General features: G+C 42.9%; 1 protein-coding gene across 1 annotated transcript in view; it reads left to right on the top strand.

Annotated features, from left to right (window-relative positions):
- The first annotated feature begins 2,053 nt into the window (after nucleotides 1-2,053).
- fnbp1b (formin binding protein 1b) overlaps nucleotides 2,054-18,399 on the top strand; it is a 47,526-nt gene continuing 31,180 nt past the window's right edge. The window contains exon 1 of the mRNA XM_028971341.1: nucleotides 2,054-2,301. Within this exon, the coding sequence (XP_028827174.1) occupies nucleotides 2,278-2,301 (24 nt within the window). The 5' untranslated portion in view covers nucleotides 2,054-2,277. The remainder of the gene's footprint in view (nucleotides 2,302-18,399) is intronic.

Genomic DNA, 18,399 nt, shown 5'->3' with positions numbered 1-18,399 from the left:
TTTGTATGTATGTTTGTGTATAGACGTTCTGTTGTCATTATAAGATGTACAAGTGGGGCAGTGGTGGCCTAGCAGGTAAGAAAACGGACCCGTGATCGGCAGGTGGCCAAAGTGCCACTGAGGTGCCACTGAGCAAAGTTACTGTAAAAAGTTAGTGTGTTAGTCTCTGTTAGTATGCATCCAGTTTCTACTCGTGAATGCACGGAGCTTCACTTAATTAAAAGAACTGGTAAGTTTTTTATAAGTAATAAACATGGCATCCATGGCATCACTTCAAGATCCAGGAAATGGGCAGGAAAAAATCCTCTCTGACCCCTCACCCCCCAAACTCGACACAATTTTTTTGAACTCCTCTCTGGCAGACAATATAGAAGCGTGTACACCAGAACCAACAGACACAAGAACAGCTTCTTCCCTCACACCATCACCCTCATAAACGGCTGATCAATAAAACCATGTTCCATGTCCAATGCTACTGGGTCTACACTCCATACATCCACTGCCGTTATTGCATTTCATGTATATTGTGTTGTCTTGGTTATTCTTTTTTTTTTTTATTGTATAGTGTATATATTGCTCTTTACTGCATATTGTACTGTACTGTGTTGTGCTGCTTGAGAGACACTAATGGCCAGAAGCAAAGTCCTTGTGTGTGTGCTAACACACTTGGTCCATGAACGGAACTGAAATTTTTTTCCAAATAAAAGAATAAAGTGATGAATTACAAAGTTTTATTTGCCAAAAATAAACAACATTTGCAGATTTTTTACTCTTATTCTCCTTGTTGAATTTAATGTGGACCAAAACTGTGCTTGTGATGTGCTTTTAACCATCACCCTTGGTGAGCAGTGGGCAGCCATGACAGGCAGCCGGGAGGCAGTGTGTGGGGACGGTGCTTTGCTCAGTGGCACCTTGGCGGCCTGGGATTCGAACTGGCAACCTTCTGATTGAGGGGGCGCTTCCTTAACCGATAGGCCAACACAAGTAAAAAAAAAAAAAAAAATTAAAAAAAATAAAAATTATATATATATATATATATATATATATATATATATATATATATATATATATATATATATATATATATTTAATTATTATTATTTTTTTTACTTGTGTTGGCCTATATACACACACACACACACACACACACACACACACACAAGCATAGATTAGACAGATTAGTTTAAAAGAGCAAACTATTTTTTAAAACTACTGTAATGAGAAAAAACACATTAAACAAACAACAGCTAAGGTTTACTTTTTAAAAGTGCATCCTTATACTATAAAAAGAGAACACTGGATAAAACTGGGATTAATCTGTTACACCTAATATTTTAGCATTGATGTATGTTAAATAAACCAATCAAACCTGCTATAACTTGTTTGTTAACATTAAATCAATACCAAAATTTTAGGTGTGACAGATTACTTTTTTTTTATTTAGCCACTGTTCACTTTTTTTGCAGTGCAGCACTAGGGCTGATGAATGCCTTTAATACAGTACCATACAACTTTATTGGTTTAAACTGCATGAAATATCTATCTAAGTATTTTGACATTATAATGTGATGAACTGCGACGTATTTGTCGTGCACTGGGGATTGATGAGTTTGCTCATTCCCATCATGTCTGCAGTATGTTACAATGTCATATCTGTACCACAGCACTGCAGTACAGCATGCCATGCAAAGCTCAGTAAAGCTAATGCGATCTGGTTAATATTTGTGATAAATATTGATCCATGGGGAGAGGCTGCGGTCGGTAGAGAGAGAAAAAAACATTTTCTTTCCTGTAATGTAATGTAGGCCTCTTACCAGCAGGGGGCAGTACGATTCCGTACCAGGGGCAAAAAGGGACAAATTTGTACCCTGCACTTGGTGAGAACTGTGGTAAATTCCAGCTTCATAAAATACACAACTCGCTACTGCCAATAGGAAAAACCGACCCGTTTCTGTTCTTTCGAACGTCAAAAGCTGCGCATCTCACACGCGTAGTAGCTACACACGCCCCCTCCCCTCCCCGACCCCCCCGTGCCACGCCGCGCCGTGCACGCGCCCGGCGGTGCAGCTGTCAGCGGCGCGCGAACCCCGCACCGCTGCGTGTCTCGCGCGTCGAACCCACGGAGAGGGAGAGAGAGAGAGAGAGAGAGAGAGAGAGAGAGACGCACACCCACCCCCACACACACCCACACACACCGAGGCTGCCACTTGCGGAAAGACAGATTCTCGTGCCCGTGGTGGATCGCGGATTTAACCTCCAGCGTCCTGCCGCGGAACCATGAGCTGGGGAGCCGAGCTGTGGGTGAGTATCGAGGAGGAGGAGGAGGAGGAAGAGGATTATTATTGTTATTGTTAATTATTATAATGAACGGCACGACGTGTGTGTGATGACTGTCCGGATAACTGCGCTGCGGCACGGCGGGGGTCCGCCCCACGGGCGGAGGGGTGTGCAGGGCACGGTGCCGCGGCCCCGGTGACGTCTGCTGCCGATGTACCGCGCCTGCCGGTTATCGTTGCTCTTACGTCAGTACCGATTCATCGGTCTGTTCACTTCACCGTTCGTTCCTAAATGTCGCAGGCACGTAATCCAGCCTCGTTTTTATGAGCACATTACAGCCACAAACCCTGGGATCACCCCAAAAACTGACCTGAGTCACTACAACAAAAAACCTCCATCCGCCACCCTCCTCCTCAGGGGGGGGATACGTTGCCAGGAGGTTCCAGAGAGGTTCGTTTTCAGGTTGGATTGTTGTTTTCGGGTATTGGGCATCTTCGGCCTGAAACTGAGGGATCCCCCCTGCTCACGTGGTCCAGGGCTGAGTGCTGCTGGCCTTTGTTTTGTTTTTTTTGGGGTTTTTTGAACGGCTGTTTGTGATTGGTCGGCTTTAATTGATGGCAGCAGCAGGTTGTCACCGCTGGTCTCTGTGATTGGCCGCTGCGGAGCGTTGCTGTGGGTTTCTTAACAGGAACTTGCAAAAGCAGCAGGACAGGAAACCAGAGCTGTGGGGAGATGGCGGAACCCAAAGGCACACATGACGCAACCCTGATATTGCGCACGCTCATTTCGTCCCAGAAGCCCGTGTGTCAGTGTGTGTTTGGGAATGTTTTTATATTATAAAGCAACTCCAGTTTAACACGACCACCCCTGACCAGTGCAACCAGACCAGCAGACAGAAGAGAGAGAGAGAGAGAGAGAGAATGGAAGGTTATTCCATCAGGGATTCCAAAGCTCTGATGCCATATCTCACCCACACACACTCACACACACACAATTTCAATGCATGTCCATAAGCTACCCAGCTGAGAGAGAGTGTGTGATAGAGGGAGAGAGAGAGAGAGAGAGAGAGAGAGAGACGCAAAAGAATTTCACACTCTCGATATCTCCTCCTGGAAGAGAGGTGTGTGAGTGTGTGATAGACAGGTGTCCAGGATGTAGGATGGAGGCTCGTTGGGGGTGGGGGTGTGTGTTGGCTTTGGGAACCCTGGGTAATATGTCCATTTTACGTGCCCGTGTGGTCAAGAGTGCGTCCTGTGATGTCTTCTGTTAAACGCAGATATGCAGAAGAGTTGGGTCCCCATTAGAAGAGCACAATAATCCTGCTGTTCTCTGTATATGGGTGTGTGCGAGTTTGTCCCTCAGAAATCCATGTGCAGCATGGGATTGTACGAGCCTATGTGTTTGTGTGACTGCGAGTCTGCATGGGCTTCACATTTGTGTTCCTGGTGTACACACTGAAAGTTGTGTGGTGTTGTTCTGGCCAGCATCTTTTGTGTAGTCAGTTGGTAGTTTATTAAAGGTGTGTATGTGTGTTACGTCGCGGGTCCTGGCTGTGGTGTGGTTCGAGGGAACCTGGGGAAGTTTTTAAAGTGTTTTGTTTTGTTGCGGTCTGCATGGAAGGTGATGGTTATGTTCTGTATGCGTCATTAGTTGAAGGTTGGTGTGTCATTATGATGTGAATAGATTGTTGGGAACAGGCTGTTGTTCACCAAGAAATTCCTGAGGTGTTACACACACACACAAATTTATACATACACTCACCCCAATAATATATATATTCCCTCACATCACTGTTACTCACTGCATATAAAAGAGAGGTTCGTCCATTCACACACACACACACACACACACACACACACACACACACACACACACACACACACACACACACACAGAGCAGGTGAATCATTGGTCTGTTGAATCAGACAGAGTTGAGTCACCTCTGCCATTCCCAGTTTGGTGATTCTTCTTTCTTTCTTTCTTTCTTTCTTTCTTTCTTTCTTTCTTTCTTTCTTTCTTTCTTTCTTTCTTTCTTTCTATTCCCTTGAGTTAGTTTTTAATCTGTTCTCTAATGAAGTCGAACCCATCTGCCCCACATGTTATTCCCTCTTGAGAAGGCACAGATAATAATGTGTACTGTATGTGTAGGTGTGTGTGCATGTGTGTGTGTGTGTGTGTGTGCATTTTTTTTTGCTGAAATATTTTTGACTCTGAGCCTCAAAGGGGGTATTATTCCTTTACCAGTTCTGATATTCTCACACACACACACACACACACACACACACCCCCGCTCTGATCTCCAGAAATCAACCAGTGTAGCCATGACATCACTCTCCTGTGCCTGTTACCGTGGGAGACCGGCACAGGTAGATCAAATTAGAGGAAAAGAGAGAGAGTATGTGAGGGGGGAGGGAGAGACGTCTTTCACCCCAAGACTTACTATTCGTGCCAAGTCTCATACCAGATGTTTGACTGTGTTAAAATACGTGTGTGTGTGTATTTTGTGTACCTGCTGACCTGATATAGCAGCTACAACAGAACCAGGTCCACGTGTCTCAGCGCCTGAGTCTGTACTGGCTGCGGAGTGTCTGACCAGCAGCAGGTGGATGGAAGGAAGGCAGGGAAGGCAGTGAACATGCCGAGAGGGGGTGTTCTGGGTGTCCATGTACATGTTTAGAGTTGCTGCGCTGGGTTCGAACGCCTAATGAACGTGCAGCTTTGGTTAAGCTGTGTGTGGCGTGCAGTTTGTATGTTGTCATGGCGCTATATTAGACAATGTGCACGGGAGGTGTTCGTCGATGTAACAGACCTCTTCAGAAATGTCCAGAAAACTCCCCACCCAGCCACTTTCCTGAGGTGTAATTATTTCTTCATTTCACTTTAATTAAATGGGAGGAGCCCATAGTGGTGATTGACCGACGCCATGCACCCTCCTTCCTAATTCTGGACTCCCGTAATTAAGCCACACGCACAAGAGCCCATCTCCTTCCATCCTTTGCTCCTTCCCTCACGCCCCGTGTACATTTAGACATTTACATTTACAGCATTTATCAGACGCCCTTATCCAGAGCGACTTACAACCAGTAGTTACAGGGACAGTCCCCCTCTGGAGCAACTTAGGGTTAAGTGTCTTGCTCAGGGACACAATGGTAGTAAGTGGGATTTTTAAACCCGAGTCTTCTGGTTCACAGGAAAGTGTGTTACCCACTAGGCTACTACCACCCTAACTACTGTGTTACCCACTAGGCTACTACCGTGTACCCAAACGTACACTCTGGTATAGTGGAGTATTTATTCAACTGCAATCGAGAGGCCTTCCAGAGGCCTGCTCGCTGCTGTCACTGAGCCATTCTGTCTGTCATCGTCTTCCTTTCTGTCATTGGGGAGGTACTTGTGTAAATGACGGGTTTTGGGATGTTTTGCTGCCCCTTTCCTGACTGACATCACCCGTGAGCCGACATAGAGACAGAGAGAGACAGACAGTTCCAGCAGATGCACCACACATCTTTTTACCCTCGAGGAACGCTGCGCTGCTCTGCTAGTTTATCCGAAATCTTGCTGTTCACCTTTTCACAGACACAGGGAGAGCGAAATGAGATGCGAGGAGTTCACGTCTCTTACCACACCATTTGCTGTTACCTTGCCACAAATAGGTATCCTGTCAGACAAGAAATACATAAAGACACACACACACACACACACACAGACTATAAAATTCCTTGCCTTTTACACACAGGCGCTGCAGGCTACTTTAGTACACAAATGAAGATCGCTTCATTATTTCTCAGACAGGATCTTATGCTGAATTAGCATGATGTTTGTCACCTTCCTCAGTACAATGCATGAGTGAAAGCTGCTCCGTCGTGGGCTGTACGTAATAGCATTTCATTGAAAGTGATCGTAAAAGAGAAACACAGAAGGGAAGGAAGTGCTAGCAGAGGACAGGGACAGAAGTGGGTTACATTAAACAAGTCACCTTTCCCAGACAGATCGATGCAGCCACTACGGCCTTGTCTATATGTGAGTGTAACAGCGGGTCAATAGTAACCGTGTTGTCTGCAGTGCATGTGAACTGGGCCACGAGCGCCTGGAAGCTCTTTCTCTCTCTTTTTTCCTGCTGAGCGTTCAGGCATAGGCCTAGAAAGTTCTTACATAGAGTTCATTACACATTTGTACACGTGTAAAATTTATGAAGGGTGATCCAGGAGGCAGAAATGTTCAGAGTGTCACAGTGCTTTTTAAGCCAAGTAGAACGTGGGGTGGGTGAATTGTTAGTGCATTGACGGGATATTATATCGATGTACCAAAATAAACAATTTGAGTTCTTAGCAAATAAAAGAACCAATTAATGTTGGGTTTAATTTTCCCAATGGTTTTAGATTTTATAGTTTATAGAGAATGACACAGTTTATCCTATTCTGATTACTTTTACTGCCTGTTTCTTTACTTGACATTATCCTCACACAGATATTAATACGAAAGTGAAGTGATTGACATTGTAAAACACTGCAGCACAGCACACAATGACACAGCTTGTGCTTGTAACCATCACCCTTGGTGAGCAGTGGGCAGCCATGACAGGCGCCCAGGGAGCAGTGTGTGGCACCTCAGTCGCACAGCGGCACCTCAGTGGCACCTTGGCAGATCGGGATTCGAACCAGCAGCCATCTGATTACGGGGCCGCTTCTTTAATCGCCAGGCCACCACTGCCCCTGTCTGGCCACCACGGCCCCTGTTGCATATGTATGGACACTTAAGGCCCTTGCTTCCCCCTTATAAACACTCCATAGATGAACACTTTCATTTAAAAGGGAAGTCTAGTGTAGCTAAACATGTGATAGTGTCTTTGTGACACAGAGAGCTGGATTCACAGCAGTGTTCTCAGAATACACAACATTGTACTCAGAATACTTTTTAAGTTTTTTTTTTTTGCCTCCAGCAACAGCATGTGACACAAACAGGCTGTGTTTCCTAGCAAGGTGCTGGCTGTGTGAGTTTGTGTGAGAGTGTGCGTATGATTGTGACTGGTAGATGAGACTGGGAAGCTGGGAGATTATTAAATAATGATTCCATCTGCCAGTAAAGGCGCAGAGACGGCATGAAGAGGAGTTTATAGATTTTTAGATAAGGTTTCTGCCTTTTTAAAAAAGTCCCTGAGTGAGTGCTGGCTTTTCACTGTTCTACCAGTTACACCAGGCATCAGTCATGTTGTGTCAGAGGTCAAATGTGCCCTTTTCAGACGAACCTCATTGGTAATAAGTGGAATTCGGAAATATGGAGGATCTTTGTCAACTTTTGTGGGTGAGACTGTGGCTCACCCACATCATTGGAGTTAACACAGTTGGCAGGATTATTGCACCTGTGTGAAAAACGATAACATGGGAAATAAGGCAGAACGCTGTGCGTGTTCTTTCACTTCTGCATGTAAGACACCTCAGGAGTGGGTTTTACAAAATTGGCTGGAGAGTTCAGTACGTGCCTCTTTTCCTGTGTGAGCAGGATTAGTAGTGTTTTTATAACGTCACATCAAGTCGGAGGGTTGTGACTAGTAGAACAAAGACTTGAACTCACTTAAGAAGATGGACGTCATGCAAAAGGAGCACCAGCTGAAGGTTGGTGAAGATCACAGTCATTTTTAATAACACAGTAACAGATGTCATCAAGGAAGGACTTAATGCACGCTTACATTTTCACTTAGGGTTAAGTGTCTTGCTCAGGGTTTGCTACAGTGGGAGTGAGTGGGGTTTGAACCTGGGTCTTCTGGTTCATTGGCGAGTGTGTTACCCACTAGGATACTGCCACCCTGTCCCTTAGGGAACATTTCTATACCTGACACTAAATCTTACTTTATAGATTCATCCACTACATTCAGCAACAATTAGCAACACGTTGCCTTGAGTACACACGTAAGGAAAAATGGTCTCAGTGTAGCAGTTACACACCCAGTCGCACTGAGAATAACTGTAGCCATGTTGCAGTTTGATACCACAAAGAGTCTTTTAAAAAAACATTAATTTACAATTAAGGACTTGAACAAATGATTAACAATGGTCACAGGTTACAGTCTTTTTTTGTTTTTTTGACCTGTGTCTGGTTTTGTGCATATGGTCTGTGTGAGAGTTTCCCCTTTGGGTCCTGGTGGTGGTGTGTGTGTTTCAGTTTCATTCGCTCTGAATGCCCATTTGGTTTTGTATGTGTCCGTCTTGCAGGTATGCATACACCCAGCTGCTCTGGGGGGTTGATGCTTGATTCAAGATATCTTGACCTTATGCATTTCATACAGAAACAGCAGCCTTGTTGAGGGCATTGTTCATGTGGCCCAGCACTGGCCTACCAAATTGTATCACTTGCCCATATGTCGACTTTCGATTTAAGATTAACACAGTTCAACAGACCAGTGCAAAATGGGGACGTCCTCTGCTGTAACTGTCCAACTGTCCATGAAGTCAGTGTTCAATTTTAGGTGAGCGTTAATTTTCTGGAGAATTACTCGGCACACACATGTATCATATATACCAACCTTGAACCTGAAACTACACCATTATATGAAAAATTCACTGAGGCATTATAGGAAGTTGGGTCTGCTCATGTTGATGGAGAGGGAAGCTACTTTCCCTCTCAGTTCAATCACACACACACACACACTAGATATCACTTCCCCAGTAAATGACTTTCAAACACGTCTCTGAGGGGAGGATAATCACATTTGTTGCATGACTGGATTTTTATGGAATATGATTGTTTTAGTGGAATATAATCTTTTTGAAATGAATCTAACCTGCAGTTCACTGCTTGGTCATAGATTATCAGTGTTTTATATCACTGATTTTTTTCTTATTAGGATCATTTTGAATGTATCGTTTCATACAGTAAACCAGCCCTTACTGGGATCAGCTTAAGCCTTATTTTACCTATTTGAACCCTGAGGGCAGTACTGGTATGAGTCGTCTATACTATAGAATATTTCCATCACTGAGCAGGAACATGCCCGTTGTGCGGTTTTCTGACAGATTTTGTGCTGAGTTGCGCCGTACACTAAATGGAACACTGACCTTATGCAAAATTCGGCCCGCAGGCATCAGCAAGAAGTAATGCGAGCCCTGAAATTTTCCTGTAAAAGTTCTCCCTCCCTGGCCTGGGTGGCTGATATTAGATTGGGCTAATTGTGAAATGTTAGTTGATAAGAGACGTTGGTAAGAGAGACGTTTTGGCTCACACGTCACAGTCTGACAGCCTGGTGTGTAAATACTAGACATTTCATTCACAGCTCTTTAGGTACATGCATGAAGCTATGGTCATAAAATGTGTAGTGTGTGTGTAGACATGCTTATTTCTTGGCTCTGAGTCAGTACTTCCTCCCTAATCTGTTTTAGGAATGTGCAAATATGTGTTGCTACGCGTACATGTTGACAGGTCTTTCATTTACTTCAACCTGTACCCCTAATCATGCAGGTATGTGTATGTGCATGTTTATGTGTGTGTGGACATAGTTGCCTATAGATTATTGTTGGTGACTTTAAAATGAGATCGGGCCAGAACACAAAGTCTGGGTTTATGCTGTTTGTATGTGTGTGTACTAGTGCATCAGAGTGTGTTGCAGTGAATGAATGCATTTTGTTAACCCTAAGAAGCAATAGATTTGAGCATGTGTCCACTCACACTAACTCACACACCTAGACACAACAAGACCAAGTTCATTTAAGCATAAGTTATGATAAACTTTCAGCATGTGCACACACACACACACACACACACAGAAAGAAACAGGATCCAGTGCTTCTCTTATGTGTTGTTTCCTGAGGCACTTGCCTGTTCCTGTTGCCTGGCAACCTCAGAGGTGCAAAATAAATATTTGGTGGCTTTTTTGGTGAGCATTATGAATCATAAACATATGTCATTCAAAATTAATAGTAACTGTCGTCCATTAAAAGCATGGAAATTTTACTCTTTAGCTGATCCCGTGCGCTACAGTTATGGAGATGGGTGAACTGTGATTCTCGCAGCCTCATTCACACACACACATTTTGAAGGATTTACGAGAATATGCCTTTTCTGTTTTGTTTATTTATTTATAATCTGCATTTGCACAGCAACATCGTGAGCTTCACCACTAGTGCATCCTAGACCAGAACACTCTGCTAATTGACACGTATTGATCTAAAGTCTACACCGTGCCGCCATATGGTTCATTCAACGGTTCTTCCTATGGGAGTGGCTCTCCTGGCTGCTATTTAGCTAATGCACTTCTTCATCTACAGTTCTTCTTCTGATGTGTAGTGTAAATAGTTCACACAAGGGCAGCACTTCCTCTGTCATTTGATTTCGTTGAAGAGTTTAGATTTCATGCACAGCTTAAGCGACCATTGTTAGTATTATAAATTAGTAATTACTATTATAAATTGTAATCATGCACATGGGGCAGTGGTGGCCTAGCGGTTAAGGAAGCGGCCCCGTAATCAGAAGGTTGCCGGTTCGAATCCCGAGCCACCAAGGTGTCACTGTGGTGCCACTGAGCAAAACACCGTCCCCACACACTGCTCCCCGGGTGCTTGTCATGGCTGCCCACTGCTCACTCAGGGTGATGGGTTAAATGCAGAGGACAAATTTCACTGTGTGCATCATGTGCTGTGCTGCTGTGTATCACATGTGACAATCACTTCACATAATGATCCTTTATTTTATATTTACCATAAATAGACCACTTATTTTTGCTTTTGTGCAATGTCCTTAATAATTAGCCAAAATCTTGTTCTTCTATTTCTTCTTATTATTATTATAATTTTTCCCCAGAAAAAAGTTTATCCAGCCCATAGCACAGAAGTGTGCTTGGGACCACGTTTCGATGAGCTCTCGCGACCACAATTGTTATCGTAGACACCTGAAACTCAATATAACGCATTTCCATGACCTCTTCTTTGCGTTCATTTACTTTTTTCCCAAGTGGCCATGCCTGCACTCCTCCTTTTTATCCCTTTTTTCCTATTCATTTATAATGGGAAATTTAACCAATCCCCAGTGCTGCACATTTCAACATTTTGACATGAAGATACACATCTTCATCTGAGGCCAACCTAATTTTTCTATTTTACTCTTTCATCCCCACTCCTTCTTTATCACTCTTTTTTCATCCCTCATTCTACCATTCACTCCCATGCATTTTACATATCAACAGTTGTCACACTTTCAGCCTTCTAATCACTACATAGTTCACCCATTTCACCCATTCAACCATTGTAACCAATTCATTTAACTTTTTCCAGTCATCCCCCATCCTCCACTTCTGTTTTTTACCCCCCCATCCTCCCATTAACCCCCATGCATTTTACAATGGTCGTACTTTCAGCTTTCCAACCACCACATTATTAACCTATTACACTACTGTAACCAATTCAACCACTATTAACCTCGTTCCCCTCATCCCCTCTATCCTTCTTTTTATCCCTCTATTGTCACATTGAAACCCATTTATGGAAATCCATTTTTCAAAGCAACAATGGTCACATATTCAGTCTTCCAACTAAGATAACTGATATGTCCCAAACTTCCCCAAATTTCATGAAGCTTTGTGGCCTCGCTCCATAAGCATTATTTAATGTTAGCATGTTAGCATTAGTATGCCTTATTTTATCATGTCTAAAACGTCACTAAACATGACGCATATTAACATTAGTATTGCTGACATTAGCATTAGATGCTAGCACATTAGCATTTATATGCCAATATGTATATAAAAGTCCAAATAATCTCAATGCTCAACCAATTTTACAAAATTAACAAAGATCATCTGTCACTGTAATGTAAATATGTGACATAAAATTGTAACGTTTTCTTCATTTCCAGTCTTCCTGTGTGTATCTGTGTGTTTCTGTTCTCGGATCATGCACATCCCCTGCCAAAATTTGAATGGGTTCATCTTTGGCAGGCCAGATTTGATCTCTCTCTGATGTGACTGATCCTGGCTCCAGTTCACAGGAAGGAGCAGCTAATGGTGCTAGCATGCTAGCTAGTCTTCTGGGTGAGAAAATGCAGATGGAACAAATTTGATTTAAAATCAAAGGTAGTACATGTGAAGATTTGTGATTTCACCAGCTCTCTCTGTCTCGTGTGTCGTTCTCTGGGAGAACAGCCAGGATGTTTGAGATGGGGAGGAAACGAACATTTGAAACAGGAAGTCATTGCAATGAGGTGACACATCTACTTGTTTGCACATTGTTAAGCTTTGGAAGTGTTGGCAGGAAAATAAATTAGATGGAAAACTATGTCAAGTTGAAGGAAAGAAAGAAAAAATGATCCTATGGCCTTCCAGTCAGATTAGCTACTTTTGCCGTCGCTCTCTTTCTCTCTCCGTCTCTTATGGTAGTAGCCTAGTGGGTAACACACTCGCCTACGAATCAGAAGACCCAGGTTCAAATCCCACTTACTACCATTGTGTCCCTGAGCCAGACACTTATCCCTAAGTTGCTCCGGGGGAACTGTCCCTGTAACTACTTATTGTAAGTCAGATAAGGGCGTCTGATAAATGCTTTAAATGTAAATTATGGACCTGATCGTAAATGAATGAAATTTATTTCTCAACCATAATTAGCTATGGGTGATATTAGAAAACGGATCATTTTAGGGAACTGTTCGGTTTTATCGTGACTTGGTACGGAAGTGCGGTCAATGTAGAAATGCCACAGTGCTGAGGAACTGAGAACTTTCATACTGTTGCCCCCTACAGTAAAGAAATAAACATCTCAATTGAATGGAGAGAGAAAACAGCTCTATATTCACAGAGGTATTGAAGTCTGGAAATTTACAATCTTATTTTCTTAAAATTCCACTGAAATTGGGATAGATGACAGTTTTGGAAGCATTTGTTTTAGGAATTTTTGTAAGATATCCAATTTGGGGTTTTCATTTGCTCTCTTGATAACATAAAGACACTCACAACCCCTCAGATTAAGCTTACTGTCCAGGGTTTTGGGGGAAGGGGGTCGCCGGGGATTATCTATTTGTCTGCCTCTAGTCTCTCGCCTAACTGTCTGGAATAGGAAACGGTGTGTGTTTCTGTGTGTGAGTATGTACAGTGTCCCAGCTCGCTGTTGGCAGCCCCGTGGAGGCTGCAGGGGAGAAACAGCCATTTGTCTGCGAGAGAGAGAGGGCACATTGGTATTTATAAAAAGAGAGCGAGAGAGCGAGAGGCTGCGCTCATGTTGTCCAGTTGTTATGGGGAGGTTGGCAGGACGTTCTGGAAACTCTGTATCGCTGAGTCTTGGTGACCCCCTGACCTGGCCCTATTTTTCTTTCGGCCTTCATTCCTCCTGCTTTCTCTGGCTACCTCGTCTAGTCTTTTATCTCTTTTGTTTTCTGTTGCCCCCTATGTCTTCCTTTTTTGGTGAGCCTCTCGCACTCTCTGTTGGAAAGAACAGAGATGGACTGGAGCTTGTTTATTTCTCTGCATGGTTCTGGTGTAAATCTGATTAGAGCTCCCCTAATCGGTCCGCAGACAGAACAGCTACAGCCGTTAACAAACCAGAGTAAAAAAGTTCTCAAAAGCAGAGCAGTAAAGTATTTCTGCAACTGTGTCATATTCATTAAATATTTAAATAAACTGAATTTCATGATTGATAAATAACAAAATATTGCACTATGACGAGTTTTATATTACATCCTTCTGTGTAATAATCTTGTATTAATTCATATATAAAACATGACAGGGGTTTGAAAAGTGTTTTTCACTGAACACCAAAATATTGCACATTATGCTCTGAATTCTTATTTTCTTCTTCAGACATGCGTGTTTTGTCAACTGAACTGAAAAAGGAAGTTGGAACAACTAGCCTCAAAGCAGCACTTTTATTCTTAATCTTTCATCGCTGATGTGATTGAAGTCATTCATATAGCTCATTTCTTTTTACACTTAAATAATAAAATGTAATTTCAAAATGTGACAATTCTGGGAAAGGCCAGCAGCGCGACGGGTATAGAGACGCTAACAGGGAAGTATGAAAAAACCTGTGTTCACAAAATCTAAAACAGGTTCAATGCCACATTCATATTTTTTTCCTGGCATAATGCAGGTTTATGCAGGGGCATTTCCCTGAATTCTTGATATTTCCCCGATAGGTTCCCCGAAACATTTATGTTGATATTGTTTTACAAAAAATGACCTACAGTCACAGTGAAGGTCTATTTTGCACTTACTTTAGCGAAAGAATGGCTACATACAAATCTTGGTCATTTGTCATCTGTGGGTACACAGCATGGCCCGCAGCTGTGACCTTTGTGCTTAGGCTACCGCTGCCCTGACCTCACTTTTGATGTAATTAACATCAAAACTTCTGTCAAACTGAACATGACACTGCTGTATGGCCAAGTTGAACCACAAGGCCTATGTTGTTCCAATCACACTTTCACATTGGCATTTTCTAGAAAATGGATAACAAAAAGCATACGAAACTATCATAGACTTTCCCCTAAATCCATTAGAATAAAAGAACAAAAGCTTCTTAGAAGTAAATTTTTTCTCCCATTTTCCGTATCCCAACAAACTGCTGAGCACAGACACACATTGCTGTGGGACTATGTGTGTGATGTGTTTGTTTGTGACAGTGAGAGCTTTTCATTTTTTTTTTGTCTATTCCTGGCACCCACATTGTTTGACCAGAGCCCTGATGGCATGACCCTCTCTCTGCAGGGCAATCTGTGAACAAATCGACATGCTCACACATGCAGAAGCCAAAAAAGGAGCAGGAAACACAGCGAACTACGATCAGCCACAACGCTACACCGAGCTGTCTAATGTGGCATTGGTCCTCCTGCTTAATATTTGACTGATCCCAAAGAATGCCTCTGTGGGATTAGACAGGACAGGCTAGTTTTCGTCCACAGCCGTTGTCTCTCCCGTTTTTCCTTGCCTGCTCCATAACAGTTGCCACTGCAAGCAGCTACTCAGTGTGATTTACTTTACTTTACTTTACTTTGCAGACACTTTTATCCGACTTACAAGATGTACTTCACTTGTCACTAATTTGCCTGTTGTGGCTGATTTGGTGAAAGTATATTCCTAGTGTATTGGCTTAATTTACTTCAGGAATTCATTTATTGCAATAAATAATTCAAGAATTATGCATCATGCAGCATGGGTCACTGCTGGCGTCAGTGTGTTGCTGGTAGTCCACCATTACCGTTAACCCTGGGTACTGTTGCATCCTGTTTGTGTGTGTGAATGCCATGTATTTTCTCTCTCTTCCCTTTTCTCTCGCTCTCTCTTTCTTTTCCTCAATGCCAAGCACGACTGTTATTTTGACACAAGCGGGTGGGCGTCATGGCTGAGATTCCATTAACACCACTGTGTGTCCGAGTCTGAGCATCTTATGCAAATAATGTCCAGCTGTCTCCAGTACGCTATACTTACTTATGTGTGTGAGTGTTTGTGTGTGTGTGTTTCTGTGAATACCATCAGCACTCAATGCTGACCTTGTTTGAAAGCGCCGAGCATTTGATGCCATGTTCCCAACAGCTGGTAATGTAGCAAGTCGTGTGTGTGTGTGTGTGTGTGTGTGTGTATACTGTTTGTGTGTGCCAGTCAGTGTGTTATTTTGGACTCTGTGGTAACTGATCGCTCTGCCTTGCAAGTATCTTCTTCGCCCACCTCGTGTGTGTGTGTGTGTGTGTGTTATTGAATTATAATGTGTTATGATGTAACAAATCTGCATGAGTCTTATTGGTGCTTAGCAGAGCTCTGTGTGTTACTTTGGTATCATGGAGATGATTAGAAAACACACACACACATACAGTATATACACTCACAGGCGAGGTGAGGAGAGGATGACTGACGTCTGTAAATGTACACAGTTACACTGTGTCCTCTGACGAAATCCAATTACGCCACGTTTATCAGATTCGGTTACAGCACAACTCATCATCATGACAGGAACCTGACGAGAAATGGCACAAGCTGTCCACCAGTTCCACCAAAGATTGGAACTGGATTCAGTCGAAACGTTTGTCATTTATGGAAATATTCATGTTACCTGGTGTGGCCGGTCGTTCCATGTTGGGTAATTGGTTGGGGATCCAGGTGTTATGTAACCAACCGTGTGTGTGTGTGTGTGTGTGTGTTTGGTGTGCTGCATTAATCACCACAAGAACTCTGAGAAGTGTTGGTGTGTGTTTGTATTACAGTAATCAGATTAATAAATATTGTGTTAAACAAAGATCCTACTGAGGTATTTAATCTCACGGCACTCTGTGGCAAAGGATGCTGGGTAATCACTTGCATTCCTCGGAGGGAGGCGGATCAATAGATGGGTCTTCCATCCTGCTCTCTCTGCCTCTTTGCTGTTTGGACGGGTTTGCGTGTGATGAACACTGACTTCCGCCGCAGTTTGGGGGCATCCGAGTTGAGCACAATGCACACAGGCATGGCGGCAACAGTGCGGGGTGAATTCCGGGACTTCCTTGACCGCAGAAAGAGCGTGTGTTCGGTTCGATCTCTGATGCCAGAGGGGACAGGCGCACCCCTCACCCCATTTCAGGAGTACCTGCAAGTGCTCCTGCAGATGAAGATGGCAAGTGACGTGAGTGTCCCACGCAGTACATTTTTATATTATACATATTTTGCATACTGCAGATTGGAAGATGAGATTGTCAGGTTAATGGCGACATCATTCACGGATTCCATTAATTCCATTCATCAGTTCGACTGTTTTCAGCTATACTAAAATCATCTAAAAGGCTTTTCAAATGATGAATGTTGTTTTTTAATTGACAGACTTGGATATATGAGCACAGCATTGGATTGGATCTCAAGACCAGTTGTGGCTGATGAAGTTCCTCTCTGCATGTCAGCAGATATTCCATCATTTTCAGCTAATTCCAGCTACCAGAGTCATTAACAATATGAACATGTGTCGATTTTTGACCAACCTAATGGGCCCAGTAAGGATATACTGTATAATGTTGCCTGGTTGTGTACTTGTAATGTTTTCAATGGTTAGCATGGTAGTGCTGTTGCACTGTACTGTTTGTCATAGTACAGATTTTGGCAGGCACAACATTTTGTTGGACATTTTGCAGAATTTTAGAATCCTTTATGAGGATTTGAAGTTTACAATATCACAAAAACGTCTCAAACACACAGACCCTCCAGAAACAGCTAAGGACAACTATGTGTTGTTGAGTTTCTGTTATGTGAAATTCTTGAGGATGAACATTGCAAAGGGTTTTATCCCTAAGGGGGGGCTTAACTAGTGCATTAAACAGCTTCATGACATGATCAACATGAGTTATGATGATTTCAGCGAATGAAATATTGCCACCAAGTGCTGAACATCGAAACTATTTCAAGAGCCTTTTTACTGCATAGTGTGTGTTAGGCTCTTTATTGTTATTTGAGTCTTCAGATTTTCTTGATGAAAAATCGTCAGAAAAAGAAAGATCCATAAACCTTTGACTGGTATAGTGTAATCAACATAAAACCAATAGAGCTGCAATTAATGAATATATGAAGGTTTGCCTGTTTAAATCTAACTAAATAAACTGAATACCAAGTTTTTATGATATGATTTTGGCTGGATTGCTGTTCCTGACCAGTGGTGTCCAGCTAGGTCCGACAATGGCAGATGTTCCTGCAGGCGATAAAATTGGATTTGTTTGCTTGATTTGCTTTTGGTCGTTGTTAGTCATGAGCGCACTGCAGCTCCGGATGTCTTGGGCTGCTTTGCCTTTTCAGCTCATGTTGTCAGTCCTGCTCTGTGTATTTTGGTCACACCTGGGCTTGAGCTCGGCATGTTCTGAGTTGCACTCTGTGTCATATGCACAACTATAGGTCTGTGGCATAAGTAATATCTGGTCTACCTATCTGTGCAACCTAGGCTTTAATAAGTCTTGTTACTTGAGGTAGTTGCACATATAATACATTTGACAATTGATGAAGATGTACAAACAATAATGTGTGTGTGTGTGTGTGTGTTGGTGTGACCATTAGTTCAATGCTGTCCAGGGGACTGATCTAGGGCAAATAGACAAATGGCATGCAAATTACAAACACACACTCATGCAAACAGTGACATACACATGCACAGACACAAAAAGCAGACTTGTACAATCCAAAACACTCTTCTAAAATTAAAAGCA

The sequence above is a fragment of the Denticeps clupeoides genome, chromosome 3 (assembly GCF_900700375.1).
Source record: "Denticeps clupeoides chromosome 3, fDenClu1.1, whole genome shotgun sequence".
Taxonomy (NCBI): Eukaryota; Metazoa; Chordata; class Actinopteri; order Clupeiformes; family Denticipitidae; genus Denticeps; species Denticeps clupeoides.
The sequence above is the reverse complement of the archived record's forward strand: the minus strand, read 5'-3'. Positions and strand labels throughout refer to the sequence as shown.